The 15,431-nt window shown below is 71.9% G+C and overlaps 1 protein-coding gene across 1 annotated transcript in view; it reads right to left on the reverse strand.

Moving 5' to 3' along the window:
- LOC142824392 (intraflagellar transport protein 172 homolog) overlaps positions 1–15,089 on the reverse strand; it is a 43,459-nt gene extending 28,370 nt beyond the window's left edge. The window contains exons 1-3 of the mRNA XM_075916263.1: positions 14,868–15,089; positions 1,335–1,451; positions 933–1,043 (exon numbers count right to left, since the gene is read on the reverse strand). Coding sequence (XP_075772378.1) covers positions 933–1,043; positions 1,335–1,451; positions 14,868–15,074 — 435 coding nt within the window. The 5' untranslated portion in view covers positions 15,075–15,089. The remainder of the gene's footprint in view (positions 1–932; positions 1,044–1,334; positions 1,452–14,867) is intronic.
- Between the last annotated feature and the right edge of the window lie 342 nt (positions 15,090–15,431).

The following is a 15,431-nucleotide window of genomic DNA, read 5'->3' on the forward strand; positions in this document are numbered from 1 at the left end:
CGGGGGGGGGGGCAGACAGGCCCGGGGGGGGGGCAGACGGGCCGGGGGGGGGGCAGACAGGCCTGGGGGGGGGCAGACGGGCCGGGGAGCGCCGGCAGAGGCACAGCAGCCGCACTCACCAGGGTGAAGAGGACGTCGCGCAGGCTGGCCCAGCCGGGGGGGCAGACAGGCCCGGGGGGGGGCAGACGGGCCGGGGGGGGCAGACGGGCCCGGGGGGGGTGGCAGACGGGCCGGGGGGCGCCGAGCGGGGGCCGGCAGAGGCACAGCAGCCGCACTCACCAGGGTGAAGAGGACGTCGCGCAGGCTGGCCCAGCCCGGGGGGGCAGACGGGCCGGGGGGGGGGCAGACGGCCCGGGGGGGGGCAGACGGCCCCGGGGGGGGCAGACGGGCCGGGGGGCGCCGAGCGGGGGCCGGCAGAGGCACAGCAGCCGCACTCACCAGGGTGAAGAGGACGTCGCGCAGGCTGGCCCAGCCCGGGGGGGCAGACGGGCCTGGGGGGGGGGCAGACAGGCCCGGGGGGGGGCAGACGGCCCAGGGGGGGGCAGACGGGCCTGGGGGGGGGGGCAGACGGGCCTGGGGGGGGGGCAGACAGGCCCGGGGGGGGGTAGACGGGCCGGGGGGGGGGTAGACGGGCCGGTGGGGGGCAGACGGGCCAGGGGGGGGGCAGACAGGCCCGGGGGGGGGCAGACGGGCCGGGGGGGGCAGACGGGCCTGGGGGGGGGGCAGACGGGCCGGGGAGCGCCGGCAGAGGCACAGCAGCCGCACTCACCAGGGTGAAGAGGACGTCGCGCAGGCTGGCCCAGCCGGGGGGGCAGACGGGCCGGGGGGGGGGCAGACAGGCCCGGGGGGGGGGCAGACGGGCCGGGGGGGGGTGGCAGACGGGCCGGGGGGCGCCGAGCGGGGGCCGGCAGAGGCACAGCAGCCGCACTCACCAGGGTGAAGAGGACGTCGCGCAGGCTGGCCCAGCCGGGATAGGCCTCGGCGCTGCTCATGCCGGGCGCGTTCACCAGCTCCACAAAGAGACGCTTGTAGATGTTGAAGTTCTGCACAAGGGGGAAGCCAGATGTCCTGGGACCTGGGGGCTGAGGGGACCCCCCACCCCTCGCACAGAGGACACGGCTGGGAGTCCCAGCAGCTCCACGCCTGAGGCACCTTGTCCAGCCAGGGTGAAGGAGCCGTGGTCCCAGAACGGCCCCTGGCCCCGCAGGCCCCAGGAACCAGCAAGACCAAGTGGCCCCTGGCGGGGCCCGGCCTGTCCCCAAAGGCAGCACCTGGGCACAGAGCCCTCCCCGGCCCACGGCCCAGGGCCCTGGAGCCACCCCGATGGCGGTTACCTGTGGATTGGCCGGGGCTCCGTGCTGCACATACAGGCTCAGGGCTTGGGCAAAGCTGCCTTCCCGGATGAGGTGCGTGGCGTACAGAGCAGCGTACTTGTGCAGGACCTTGTAATTCTGGAGCAGAGACAGGAGGAAGCAAAGGTGGGGCCGGCTCCAGACCCAGACCCTCCAGAGAGCCGGCTGGCTCCGGATTCACCCTCCACTCGCTGGGGTGTCACCAGACACGGGCTCTTTCCTGCCAGAGCCCAGCCGGAGGGGCGCCCCTAGACCCCGGCCAGATGTCTCCCAATCCGCCATGGAGCAGCACCGGCCATTTCCACCAGCGCGTCAACTCCTGGGCCTGTGGCCCAGCATCCCTGTATCCGGGGGGGGCTGCGGGGAGGAGGGCTTTGGGCTGAGAGAGAGAGGGGGAGGCGGAAGCTTTACCTTGGGGAGTGCGCTCTAGGGTGGGCCAGGGACGAGGGGCTTGGTGAGCAGGCGGGGGGGGAGAGGGGTTCAGTATGCGGGCGGGGACGAGGGGTTTGGGGAGCAGGCGGAGGGGAGAGGGGCTCAGTATGCGGGCGGGGACGAGGGGTTTGGGGAACAGGCACGGGGAGAGGGGGTTCAGTATGCGGGCGGGGACGAGGGGTTTGGGGAACAGGCGGGGGAAGAGGGGTTCAGTATGCGGGCGGGGACGAGGGGTTTGGGGAACAGGCGGGGGGAAGAGGGGTTCAGTATGCGGGCGGGGACGAGGGGCTTGGGGAACAGGCGGGGGGAAGAGGGGTTCAGTATGCGGGCGGGGACGAGGGGTTTGGGGAACAGGCAGAGGGGAGAGGGGTTCAGTATGCGGGCGGGGACAAGGGGTTTGGGGAACAGGCGGGGGGGAGAGGGGTTCAGTATGCGGGCAGGGACACGGCTGGAGGTGGAGTCGGTGACGAGGGGCTTGGTGAGCAGGCGGGGGGAAGAGGGGCTCAGTATGTGGGCGGGACGAGGGGTTTGGGGAGCAGGCGGGGGGGAGAGGGGTTCAGTATGCGGGCGGGGACGAGGGGCTTGGGAGCAGGCGGGGGGAGAGGGGCTCAGTATGCGGGCGGGGACGAGGGGTTTGGAGAGCAGGCAGAGGGGAGAGGGGCTCAGTATGCGGGCGGGGACGAGGGGTTTGGGGAGCAGGCGGGGGGGGAGAGGGGCTCAGTATGCGGGCGGGGACGAGGGGTTTGGGGAGCAGGCGGGGGGGAGAGGGGTTCAGTATGCGGGCGGGGACAAGGGGTTTGGGGAACAGGCGGGGGGAGAGGGGTTCAGTATGCGGGCAGGGACACGGCTGGAGGTGGAGTCGGTGACGAGGGGCTTGGTGAGCAGGCGGGGGGAAGAGGGGCTCAGTATGTGGGCGGGGACGAGGGGTTTGGGGAGCAGGCGGGGGGGAGAGGGGTTCAGTATGCGGGCGGGGACGAGGGGCTTGGGGAGCAGGCGGGGGGGAGAGGGGCTCAGTATGCGGGCGGGGACGAGGGGTTTGGAGAGCAGGCAGAGGGGAGAGGGGCTCAGTATGCGGGCGGGGACGAGGGGTTTGGGGAGCAGGCGGGGGGGAGAGGGGCTCAGTATGCGGGCGGGGGACGAGGGGTTTGGGGAGCAGGCGGGGGGGAGAGGGGTTCAGTATGCGGGCGGGGACGAGGGGTTTGGGGAGCAGGCGGGGGGGAGAGGGGTTCAGTATGCGGGCGGGGACGAGGGGCTTGGGGAGCAGGCGGGGGGAGAGGGGCTCAGTATGCGGGCGGGGACGAGGGGTTTGGAGAGCAGGCAGAGGGGAGAGGGGCTCAGTATGCGGGCGGGGACGAGGGTTTGGGGAGCAGGCGGAGGGGAGAGGGGCTCAGTATGTGGGCGGGGACGAGGGGCTTGGGGAGCAGGCAGGGGGGAGAGGGGCTCAGTATGTGGGCGGGGACGAGGGGTTTGGGGAGCAGGCGGGGGGGAGACGGGCTCAGTATGCGGGCGGGGACGAGGGGTTTGGGGAGCAGGCGGGGGGAAGAGGGGCTCAGTATGTGGGCGGGGACGAGGAGTTTGGGGAGCAGGCGGAGGGGAGAGGGGTTCAGTATGCGGGCGGGGACGAGGGGTTTGGGGAACAGGCGGGGGGGAGAGGGGTTCAGTATGCGGGCGGGGACGAGGGCTTGGTGAGCAGGCGGGGGGGAGAGGGGTTCAGTATGCGGGCGGGGACGAGGGGTTTGGGGAACAGGCGCGGGGAGAGGGGTTCAGTATGCGGGCGGGGACGAGGGGTTTGGGGAGCAGGCGCGGGGGAGAGGGGTTCAGTATGCGGGCGGGACGAGGGGTTTGGGGAACAGGCGCGGGGGAGAGGGGTTCAGTATGTGGGCGGGGACACGGCTGGAGGTGGAGTCGGTGACGAGGGGGCTTGGTGAGCAGGCAGGGGAAGAGGGGTTCAGTATGCGGGCGGGGACGAGGGGTTTGGGGAGCAGGCGGGGGAGAGAGGGGCTCAGTATGCGGGCGGGGACGAGGGGTTTGGGGAGCAGGCGGGGGAGAGAGGGGCTCAGTATGCGGGCGGGGACGAGGGGCTTGGGGAGCAGGCGGGGGAGAGAGGGGCTCAGTATGGGGGCGGGGGACGAGGGGCTTGGGGAGCAGGCGGGGGAGAGAGGGGCTCAGTATGGGGGCGGGGACGAGGGGCTTGGGGAGCAGGCGGGGACGAGAGGGGCTCAGTATGCGGGCGGGGACGAGGGGCTTGGGGAACAGGCGGGGGAGAGAGGGGCTCAGTATGGGGGCGGGGACGAGGGGCTTGGGGAGCAGGCGGGGGGGAGAGGGGCTCAGTATGCGGGCGGGGACGAGGGGTTTGGGGAGCAGGCGGGGGGCAGAGGGGTTCAGTATGCGGGCAGGGACGAGGGGTTTGGGGAGCAGGCGGGGGGGAGAGGGGCTCAGTATGCGGGCGGGGACGATGGGTTTGGGGAGCAGGCGGGGGAGAGAGGGGCTCAGTATGGGGGCGGGGACGAGGGGCTTGGGGAGCAGGCGGGGGGGAGAGGGGCTCAGTATGCGGGCGGGGACGAGGGGCTTGGGGAACAGGCGGGGGAGAGAGGGGCTCAGTATGCGGGCGGGGACGAGGGGCTTGGGGAGCAGGCGGGGGGGAGAGGGGCTCAGTATGCGGGCGGGGACGAGGGGTTTGGGGAGCAGGCGGGGGAAGAGGGGTTCAGTATGCAGGCGGGGACGAGGGGTTTGGGGAGCAGGCGGGGGGGAGAGGGGCTCAGTATGTGGGCGGGGACGAGGGGCTTGGTGAGCAGGCGGGGGGGAGAGGGGTTCAGTATGCGGGCGGGGACGAGGGGTTTGGGGAGCAGGCGGGGGGGAGAGGACTCAGTATGCGGGCGGGGACGAGGGGCTTGGTGAGCAGGCGGGGGGGAGAGGGGCTCAGTATGTGGGCGGGGACGAGGGGCTTGGCGAGCAGGCGGGGGGAAGAGGGGTTCAGTATGCGGGCGGGGACGAGGGGCTTGGGGAGCAGGCGGGGGAAGAGGGGTTCAGTATGCGGGCGGGGACGAGGGGCTTGGCGAGCAGGCGGGGGGGAGAGGGGTTCAGTATGCGGGCGGGGACGAGGGGTTTGGGGAGCAGGCGGGGGGGAGAGGGGCTCAGTATGTGGGCGGGGACGAGGGGTTTGGGGAGCAGGCGGGGGAAGAGGGGTTCAGTATGCGGGCGGGGACGAGGGGCTTGGTGAGCAGGCGGGGGGGAGAGGGGTTCAGTATGCGGGCGGGGACGAAGGGTTTGGGGAGCAGGCGGGGGGGAGAGGGGTTCAGTATGCGGGCGGGGACGAGGGGTTTGGGGAACAGGCGGGGGGGAGAGGGGTTCAGTATGTGGGTGGGGACGAGGGGTTTGGAGAGTAGGTGTGGGGAGAGGGGTTCAGTATGCGGGCGGGGACGAGGGGTTTGGGGAGCAGGCGGGGGGGAGAGGGGTTCAGTATGCGGGCGGGGACGAGGGGCTTGGGGAACAGGCGGGGGGGAGAGGGGCTCAGTATGCGGGCGGGGACGAGGGGCTTGGTGAGCAGGCGGGGGAAGAGGGGTTCAGTATGCGGGCGGGGACGAGGGGTTTGGGGAGCAGGCGGGGGGGAGAGGGGCTCAGTATGCGGGCGGGGACGAGGGGCTTGGGGAGCAGGCGGGGGGAGAGGGGTTCAGTATGCGGGCGGGGACGAGGGGTTTGGGGAGCAGGCGGGGGGGAGAGGGGCTCAGTATGCGGGCGGGGACGAGGGGCTTGGGGAGCAGGTGGGGGAAGAGGGGTTCAGTATGCGGGCGGGGACGAGGGGCTTGGGGAGCAGGCGGGGGAAGAGGGGTTCAGTATGCGGGCGGGGACGAGGGGCTTGGCGAGCAGGCGGGGGGGAGAGGGGTTCAGTATGCGGGCGGGGACGAGGGGTTTGGGGAGCAGGCGGGGGGGAGAGGGGCTCAGTATGTGGGCGGGGACGAGGGGTTTGGGGAGCAGGCGGGGGAAGAGGGGTTCAGTATGCGGGCGGGGACGAGGGGCTTGGTGAGCAGGCGGGGGGGAGAGGGGTTCAGTATGCGGGCGGGGACGAAGGGTTTGGGGAGCAGGCGGGGGGGAGAGGGGTTCAGTATGCGGGCGGGGACGAGGGGTTTGGGGAACAGGCGGGGGGGAGAGGGGTTCAGTATGTGGGTGGGGACGAGGGGTTTGGAGAGTAGGTGTGGGGAGAGGGGTTCAGTATGCGGGCGGGGACGAGGGGTTTGGGGAGCAGGCGGGGGGGAGAGGGGTTCAGTATGCGGGCGGGGACGAGGGGCTTGGGGAACAGGCGGGGGGGAGAGGGGCTCAGTATGCGGGCGGGGACGAGGGGCTTGGTGAGCAGGCGGGGGAAGAGGGGTTCAGTATGCGGGCGGGGACGAGGGGTTTGGGGAGCAGGCGGGGGGGAGAGGGGCTCAGTATGCGGGCGGGGACGAGGGGCTTGGGGAGCAGGCGGGGGGAGAGGGGTTCAGTATGCGGGCGGGGACGAGGGGTTTGGGGAGCAGGCGGGGGGGAGAGGGGCTCAGTATGCGGGCGGGGACGAGGGGTTTGGGGAACAGGCGGGCGGGGACGAGGTGCTTGGGGAACAGGCGGGGGGGAGAGGGGCTCAGTATGCGGGCAGGGACGAGGGGCTTGGTGAGCAGGCGGGGGGGAGAGGGGCTCAGTATGCGGGCGGGGACGAGGGGCTTGGTGAGCAGGCGGGGGGGAGAGGGATTCAGTATGCGGGCGGGGACGAGGGGCTTGGTGAGCAGGCGGGGGGAAGAGGGGCTCAGTATGCGGGCGGGGACGAGGGGCTTGGGGAGCAGGCGGGGGGGATAGGGGTTCAGTATGCGGGCGGGGACGAGGGGCTTGGGGAACAGGCGGGGGGAAGGGGGGCTCAGTATGCAGGTGGGGACGAGGGGCTTGGGGAACAGGCGGGGGGAAGGGGGGCTCAGTATGCGGGCGGGGACAAGGGGCTTGGGGAGCAGGCGGGGGAAGAGGGGTTCAGTATGCGGGCGGGGACAAGGGGCTTGGGGAGCAGGCGGGGGAAGAGGGGTTCAGTATGCGGGCGGGGACGAGGGGTTTGGGGAACAGGCGCGGGGGAGAGGGGTTCAGTATGCGGGCGGGGACGAGGGGTTTGGGGAGCAGGCGGGGGGGAGAGGGGCTCAGTATGCGGGCGGGGACGAGGGGCTTGGGGAACAGGCGGGGGGGAGAGGGGCTCAGTATGCGGGCGGGGACGAGGGGCTTGGGGAGCAGGTGGGGGGAGAGGGGTTCAGTATGCGGGCAGGGACGAGGGGTTTGGGGAGCAGGCGGGGGGGAGAGGGGTTCAGTATGCGGGCGGGGACGAGGGGTTTGGGGAGCAGGCGGGGGGGAGAGGGGTTCAGTATGCGGGCGGGGACAAGGGGTTTGGGGAGCAGGAGGGGGGGAGAGGGGTTCAGTATGCGGGCGGGGACGAGGGGTTTGGGGAGCAGGCGGGGGGAAGAGGGGCTCAGTATGTGGGCGGGGACGAGGAGTTTGGGGAGCAGGCGGAGGGGAGAGGGGTTCAGTATGCGGGCAGGGACGAGGGGTTTGGGGAACAGGCGGGGGGCAGAGGGGTTCAGTATGCGGGCAGGGACGAGGGGCTTGGTGAGCAGGCGGGGGGGAGAGGGGCTCAGTATGTGGGCGGGGATGAGGGGTTTGGGGAGCAGGCGGGGGGGAGAGGGGTTCAGTATGCGGGCGGGGACGAGGGGTTTGGGGAGCAGGCGGGGGGGAGAGGGGCTCAGTATGCGGGCGGGGACGAGGGGTTTGGGGAGCAGGCGGGGGAAGAGGGGTTCAGTATGCAGGCGGGGACGAGGGGTTTGGGGAGCAGGCGGGGGGGAGAGGGGCTCAGTATGTGGGCGGGGACGAGGGGCTTGGGGAGCAGGCGGGGGGGAGAGGGGTTCAGTATGTGGGCGGGGACACGGCTGGAGGTGGAGTCGGTGACGAGGGGCTTGGTGAGCAGGCGGGGGGAAGAGGGGCTCAGTATGTGGGCGGGGACGAGGGGTTTGGGGAGCAGGCGGGGGGGAGAGGGGTTCAGTATGCGGGCGGGGACGAGGGGTTTGGGGAGCAGGCGGGGGGGAGAGGGGCTCAGTATGCGGGCGGGGACGAGGGGTTTGGGGAGCAGGCGGGGGGGAGAGGGGCTCAGTATGCGGGCGGGGACGAGGGGCTTGGTGAGCAGGCGGGGGGAAGAGGGGCTCAGTATGCGGGCGGGGACGAGGGGTTTGGGGAGCAGGCGGGGGAAGAGGGGTTCAGTATGCAGGCGGGGACGAGGGGTTTGGGGAGCAGGCGGGGGGGAGAGGGGCTCAGTATGTGGGCGGGGACGAGGGGCTTGGTGAGCAGGCGGGGGGGAGAGGGGCTCAGTATGTGGGCGGGGACGAGGGGCTTGGTGAGCAGGCGGGGGGAAGAGGGGTTCAGTATGCGGGCGGGGACGAGGGGCTTGGGGAGCAGGCGGGGGAAGAGGGGTTCAGTATGCGGGCGGGGACGAGGGGTTTGGAGAGCAGGTGTGGGGAGAGGGGTTCAGTATGCGGGCGGGGATGAGGGGTTTGGGGAGCAGGCGGGGGGGAGAGGGGCTCAGTATGCGGGCGGGGATGAGGGGTTTGGGGAGCAGGCGGGGGGGAGAGGGGTTCAGTATGCGGGCGGGGACGAGGGGTTTGGGGAACAGGCGGGGGGGAGAGGGGCTCAGTATGCGGGCGGGGACGAGGGGTTTGGGGAACAGGCGGGGGGGAGAGGGGCTCAGTATGCGGGCGGGGACGAGGGGTTTGGGGAGCAGGCGGGGGGGAGAGGGGTTCAGTATGCGGGCGGGGACGAGGGGCTTGGTGAGCAGGCGGGGGAAGAGGGGTTCAGTATGCGGGCGGGGACGAGGGGTTTGGGGAGCAGGCGGGGGGGAGAGGGGTTCAGTATGCGGGCGGGGACGAGGGGCTTGGGGAGCAGGCGGGGGGAGAGGGGTTCAGTATGCGGGCGGGGACGAGGGGTTTGGGGAGCAGGCGGGGGGGAGAGGGGTTCAGTATGCGGGCGGGGACGAGGGGTTTGGGGAGCAGGCGGGGGGGAGAGGGGCTCAGTATGTGGGCGGGGACGAGGGGTTTGGGGAGCAGGCGGGGGAAGAGGGGTTCAGTATGCGGGCGGGGACGAGGGGCTTGGTGAGCAGGCGGGGGGGAGAGGGGTTCAGTATGCGGGCGGGGACGAAGGGTTTGGGGAGCAGGCGGGGGGGAGAGGGGTTCAGTATGCGGGCGGGGACGAGGGGTTTGGGGAACAGGCGGGGGGGAGAGGGGTTCAGTATGTGGGTGGGGACGAGGGGTTTGGAGAGTAGGTGTGGGGAGAGGGGTTCAGTATGCGGGCGGGGACGAGGGGTTTGGGGAGCAGGCGGGGGGGAGAGGGGTTCAGTATGCGGGCGGGGACGAGGGGCTTGGGGAACAGGCGGGGGGGAGAGGGGCTCAGTATGCGGGCGGGGACGAGGGGCTTGGTGAGCAGGCGGGGGAAGAGGGGTTCAGTATGCGGGCGGGGACGAGGGGTTTGGGGAGCAGGCGGGGGGGAGAGGGGCTCAGTATGCGGGCGGGGACGAGGGGCTTGGGGAGCAGGCGGGGGGAGAGGGGTTCAGTATGCGGGCGGGGACGAGGGGTTTGGGGAGCAGGCGGGGGGGAGAGGGGCTCAGTATGCGGGCGGGGACGAGGGGTTTGGGGAACAGGCGGGCGGGGACGAGGTGCTTGGGGAACAGGCGGGGGGGAGAGGGGCTCAGTATGCGGGCAGGGACGAGGGGCTTGGTGAGCAGGCGGGGGGGAGAGGGGCTCAGTATGCGGGCGGGGACGAGGGGCTTGGTGAGCAGGCGGGGGGGAGAGGGATTCAGTATGCGGGCGGGGACGAGGGGCTTGGTGAGCAGGCGGGGGGAAGAGGGGCTCAGTATGCGGGCGGGGACGAGGGGCTTGGGGAGCAGGCGGGGGGGATAGGGGTTCAGTATGCGGGCGGGGACGAGGGGCTTGGGGAACAGGCGGGGGGAAGGGGGGCTCAGTATGCAGGTGGGGACGAGGGGCTTGGGGAACAGGCGGGGGGAAGGGGGGCTCAGTATGCGGGCGGGGACAAGGGGCTTGGGGAGCAGGCGGGGGAAGAGGGGTTCAGTATGCGGGCGGGGACAAGGGGCTTGGGGAGCAGGCGGGGGAAGAGGGGTTCAGTATGCGTGCGGGGACGAGGGGTTTGGGGAACAGGCGCGGGGGAGAGGGGTTCAGTATGCGGGCGGGGACGAGGGGTTTGGGGAGCAGGCGGGGGGGAGAGGGGCTCAGTATGCGGGCGGGGACGAGGGGCTTGGGGAACAGGCGGGGGGGAGAGGGGCTCAGTATGCGGGCGGGGACGAGGGGCTTGGGGAGCAGGTGGGGGGAGAGGGGTTCAGTATGCGGGCAGGGACGAGGGGTTTGGGGAGCAGGCGGGGGGGAGAGGGGTTCAGTATGCGGGCGGGGACGAGGGGTTTGGGGAGCAGGCGGGGGGGAGAGGGGTTCAGTATGCGGGCGGGGACAAGGGGTTTGGGGAGCAGGAGGGGGGGAGAGGGGTTCAGTATGCGGGCGGGGACGAGGGGTTTGGGGAGCAGGCGGGGGGAAGAGGGGCTCAGTATGTGGGCGGGGACGAGGAGTTTGGGGAGCAGGCGGAGGGGAGAGGGGTTCAGTATGCGGGCAGGGACGAGGGGTTTGGGGAACAGGCGGGGGGCAGAGGGGTTCAGTATGCGGGCAGGGACGAGGGGCTTGGTGAGCAGGCGGGGGGGAGAGGGGCTCAGTATGTGGGCGGGGACGAGGGGTTTGGGAGCAGGCGGGGGGGAGAGGGGTTCAGTATGCGGGCGGGGACGAGGGGTTTGGGGAGCAGGCGGGGGGGAGAGGGGCTCAGTATGCGGGCGGGGACGAGGGGTTTGGGGAGCAGGCGGGGGAAGAGGGGTTCAGTATGCAGGCGGGGACGAGGGGTTTGGGGAGCAGGCGGGGGGGAGAGGGGCTCAGTATGTGGGCGGGGACGAGGGGCTTGGGGAGCAGGCGGGGGGGAGAGGGGTTCAGTATGTGGGCGGGGACACGGCTGGAGGTGGAGTCGGTGACGAGGGGCTTGGTGAGCAGGCGGGGGGAAGAGGGGCTCAGTATGTGGGCGGGGACGAGGGGTTTGGGGAGCAGGCGGGGGGGAGAGGGGTTCAGTATGCGGGCGGGGACGAGGGGTTTGGGGAGCAGGCGGGGGGGAGAGGGGCTCAGTATGCGGGCGGGGACGAGGGGTTTGGGGAGCAGGCGGGGGGGAGAGGGGCTCAGTATGCGGGCGGGGACGAGGGGCTTGGTGAGCAGGCGGGGGGAAGAGGGGCTCAGTATGCGGGCGGGGACGAGGGGTTTGGGGAGCAGGCGGGGGAAGAGGGGTTCAGTATGCAGGCGGGGACGAGGGGTTTGGGGAGCAGGCGGGGGGGAGAGGGGCTCAGTATGTGGGCGGGGACGAGGGGCTTGGTGAGCAGGCGGGGGGGAGAGGGGCTCAGTATGTGGGCGGGGACGAGGGGCTTGGTGAGCAGGCGGGGGGAAGAGGGGTTCAGTATGCGGGCGGGGACGAGGGGCTTGGGGAGCAGGCGGGGGAAGAGGGGTTCAGTATGCGGGCGGGGACGAGGGGTTTGGAGAGCAGGTGTGGGGAGAGGGGTTCAGTATGCGGGCGGGGATGAGGGGTTTGGGGAGCAGGCGGGGGGGAGAGGGGCTCAGTATGCGGGCGGGGATGAGGGGTTTGGGGAGCAGGCGGGGGGGAGAGGGGTTCAGTATGCGGGCGGGGACGAGGGGTTTGGGGAACAGGCGGGGGGGAGAGGGGCTCAGTATGCGGGCGGGGACGAGGGGTTTGGGGAACAGGCGGGGGGGAGAGGGGCTCAGTATGCGGGCGGGGACGAGGGGTTTGGGGAGCAGGCGGGGGGGAGAGGGGTTCAGTATGCGGGCGGGGACGAGGGGCTTGGTGAGCAGGCGGGGGAAGAGGGGTTCAGTATGCGGGCGGGGACGAGGGGTTTGGGAGCAGGCGGGGGGGAGAGGGGTTCAGTATGCGGGCGGGGACGAGGGGCTTGGGAGCAGGCGGGGGGAGAGGGGTTCAGTATGCGGGCGGGGACGAGGGGTTTGGGGAGCAGGCGGGGGGGAGAGGGGCTCAGTATGCGGGCGGGGACGAGGGGTTTGGGGAGCAGGCGGGGGGGAGAGGGGCTCAGTATGCGGGCGGGGACGAGGGGTTTGGGGAACAGGCGGGGGGGGAGAGGGGCTCAGTATGTGGGCGGGGACGAGGTGCTTGGGGAACAGGCGGGGGGGAGAGGGGCTCAGTATGCGGGCAGGGACGAGGGGCTTGGGGAGCAGGCAGGGGAAGAGGGGTTCAGTATGCGGGCGGGGACGAGGGGCTTGGGAACAGGCGGGGGGAAGAGGGGCTCAGTATGCGGGCGGGGACGAGGGGCCTGGTGAGCAGGCGGGGGGGGAGAGGGGTTCAGTATGCGGGCGGGGACGAGGGGCTTGGTGAGCAGGCGGGGGGAAGAGGGGCTCAGTATGCGGGCGGGGACGAGGGGCTTGGGGAGCAGGCGGGGGGGATAGGGGTTCAGTATGCGGGTGGGGACGAGGGGCTTGGGGAACAGGCGGGGGGAAGAGGGGCTCAGTATGCGGGCGGGGACGAGGGGCTTGGGGAGCAGGCGGGGGAAGAGGGGTTCAGTATGCGGGCGGGGACGAGGGGCTTGGGGAGCAGGCGGGGGAAGAGGGGTTCAGTATGCGGGCAGGGACGAGGGGCTTGGGGAGCAGGCAGGGGAAGAGGGGTTCAGTATGCGGGCGGGGACGAGGGGCTTGGGGAACAGGCGGGGGGAAGAGGGGCTCAGTATGCGGGCGGGGACGAGGGGCCTGGTGAGCAGGCGGGGGGGAGAGGGGTTCAGTATGCGGGCGGGGACGAGGGGCTTGGTGAGCAGGCGGGGGGAAGAGGGGCTCAGTATGCGGGCGGGGACGAGGGGCTTGGGGAGCAGGCGGGGGGGATAGGGGTTCAGTATGCGGGTGGGGACGAGGGGCTTGGGGAACAGGCGGGGGGAAGAGGGGCTCAGTATGCGGGCGGGGACGAGGGGCTTGGGGAGCAGGCGGGGGAAGAGGGGTTCAGTATGCGGGCGGGGACGAGGGGCTTGGGGAGCAGGCGGGGACGAGGGGCTTGGGGAGCAGGCGGGGGAAGAGGGGTTCAGTATGCGGGCGGGGACGAGGGGCTTGGGGAGCAGGCGGGGGGAAGAGGGGCTCAGTATGCGGGCGGGGACGAGGGGCTTGGGGAGCAGGCGGGGGAAGAGGGGCTCAGTATGCGGGCGGGGACGAGGGGCTTGGGGAGCAGGCGGGAGGGAGAGGGGCTGAGTATGCGGGCGGGGACGAGGAGCTTGGGGAACAGGCGGGGGGGAGAGGGGTTCAGTATGCGGGCGGGGACGAGGGGCTTGGGGAGCAGGCGGGGGGGAGAGGGGTTCAGTATGCGGGCGGGGACGAGGGGCTTGGGGAGCAGGCGGGGGAAGAGGGGTTCAGTATGCGGGCGGGGACGAGGGGCTTGGGGAGCAGGCGGGGGAAGAGGGGTTCAGTATGCGGGCGGGGACGAGGGGCTTGGGGAGCAGGCGGGGGAAGAGGGGTTCAGTATGCGGGCGGGGACGAGGGGCTTGGGAAGCAGGCAGAGGGAAGAGGGGTTCAGTATGCGGGCGGGGACAGGGCTGGAGGTGGAGCCAGGGACAAGGGGATTGGGGTGCTGAGTTTGGGGGGCTCAGGGTGGGCCGGGCTGCCCTCCGGCGGCTCCGGGTCAGTGACGCAGTGGGTTGGTGGGCGAGGCGGCTCTGGGTCAGTGACGCAGTGGGTTGGTGGGCGAGCCGGGTCCGGGTCAGTGACGCAGTGGGTTGGTGGCGAGGCGGCTCCGGGTCAGTGACGCAGTGGGTTGGTGGCGAGGCGGCTCCGGGTCTGTGACGCAGTGGGTTGGTGGGCGAGCCGGGTCCGGGTCAGTGACGCAGTGGGTTGGTGGCGAGCCGGGTCCGGGTCAGTGACGCAGTGGGTTGATGGGCGAGGCGGCTCCGGGTCAGTGACGCGGCTCCGGGTCAGTGACGCAGTGGGTTGGTGGGCGAGGCGGCTCCGGGTCAGTGACGCAGTGGGTTGGTGGGTGAGCCGGGTCCGGGTCAGTGACGCAGTGGGTTGATGGGCGAGGCGGCTCCGGGTCAGTGACGCGGCTCCGGGTCAGTGACGCAGTGGGTTGGTGGCGAGGCGGCTCTGGGTCAGTGACGCAGTGGGTTGGTGGGCGAGGCGGCTCCGGGTCAGTGACGCAGTGGGTTGGTGGGCGAGGCGGCTCCGGGTCAGTGACGCAGTGGGTTGGTGGGCGAGGCGGCTCCGGGTCAGTGACGCAGTGGGTTGGTGGGCGAGGCGGCTCCGGGTCAGTGACGCAGTGGGTTGGTGGGCGAGGCGGCTCCGGGTCAGTGACGCAGTGGGTTGGTGGGCGAGCCGGCTCCGGGTCAGTGACGCAGTGGGTTGGTGGGCGAGGCGGCTCCGGGTCAGTGACGCAGTGGGTTGGTGGGCGAGCCGGGTCCGTGCCGCGCCGTGGCAGTGGCCAGCAGCAGGACCATTTCCACAGGCTGCGCCTGCCCCACGCCGTGGCCGGTGCCGGTTTGGCGCCAGGCTTGCCGAGCACAGGGCCTGCTTTGCAACGGGATCGGCTCCTTTGCGTTTGGATTTGTGAGTGGGCGGCTCGTGTCCCGTGAGCCGTGGGCCCACAGCCCAGGACAGGTGGGAAGTTGCCATAGCCCTACAGCAGGGCCGCCCAGCGCCTGGCTTTCCGCCATCGGCCCCCAGTCAGCGCGCTGGCGATTTCGGGGGACCGAGTGCAGACTCGTGCCGACCCCAGCGGGGCTCTAGCAGCGGGGCAAGGCGTGGGGCCAGCCGGCCACACAGACCGAGTCTGGGATCCCGAACGGAGGCTCCTGCTGGCCTGCCCCACCGCTCGCTCGGCCCTCGGCGCTACCCCAGCCCTGCAGCTCCAGAAGCAGGGCGCCAGCGCGCTCAGACAGCGCCGTGCGGGCACAGAGGCTCACACGCCGCCAGCGGGAGCCGGCCCTGGACACCCGCCGTGCGCCTGGAATGGTACCTGCTTGGCCGCCGTCTCCAGGCACTTCTCCCACTGCTCCCGCTCGGCGTACAGGTCCAGGGCCGCCGTGACGTCCACCCCCACGAGCTGCAGCACAGGAGAGAGCCACACTGAGAGCACCCCCACTACGCACTGATCACGTGAGGGCCCCCGAGTGGGTGCAAAGCCCCCGGCTGCTCCCCCCTGCCGGCACCCAGCCCCCCACATCACACTGTACCCAGCACGGGCACCTGCTCCCCCCTGCCGGCACCCAGCCCCCCACATCGCACTGTACCCGGCACGGGCACCTGCTCCTCCCTGCCGGCACCCAGCCCCCCACATCGCACTGCACCCGGCAGGGGTACCTGCTCCCCCCTGCTCCCCAGTGCCAGCACCCAGCCCCCCACATCGCACTGCACCCGGCATGGGCACCTGCTCCTCCCTGCTCCCCAGTGCCAGCAGCCAGCCTCCCCACATCACACTGCCCCCCCACATGGGCACCAGCTCCCCCCTGCCCGCACCCAGCCCCCCACATCACACTGCACCCGGCACGGGCACCTGCTCCCCCCTGCCGGCACCCAGCCC

Source organism: Pelodiscus sinensis, unplaced genomic scaffold, assembly GCF_049634645.1.
Source record: "Pelodiscus sinensis isolate JC-2024 unplaced genomic scaffold, ASM4963464v1 ctg80, whole genome shotgun sequence".
In the NCBI taxonomy this organism is placed as follows: domain Eukaryota; kingdom Metazoa; phylum Chordata; order Testudines; family Trionychidae; genus Pelodiscus; species Pelodiscus sinensis.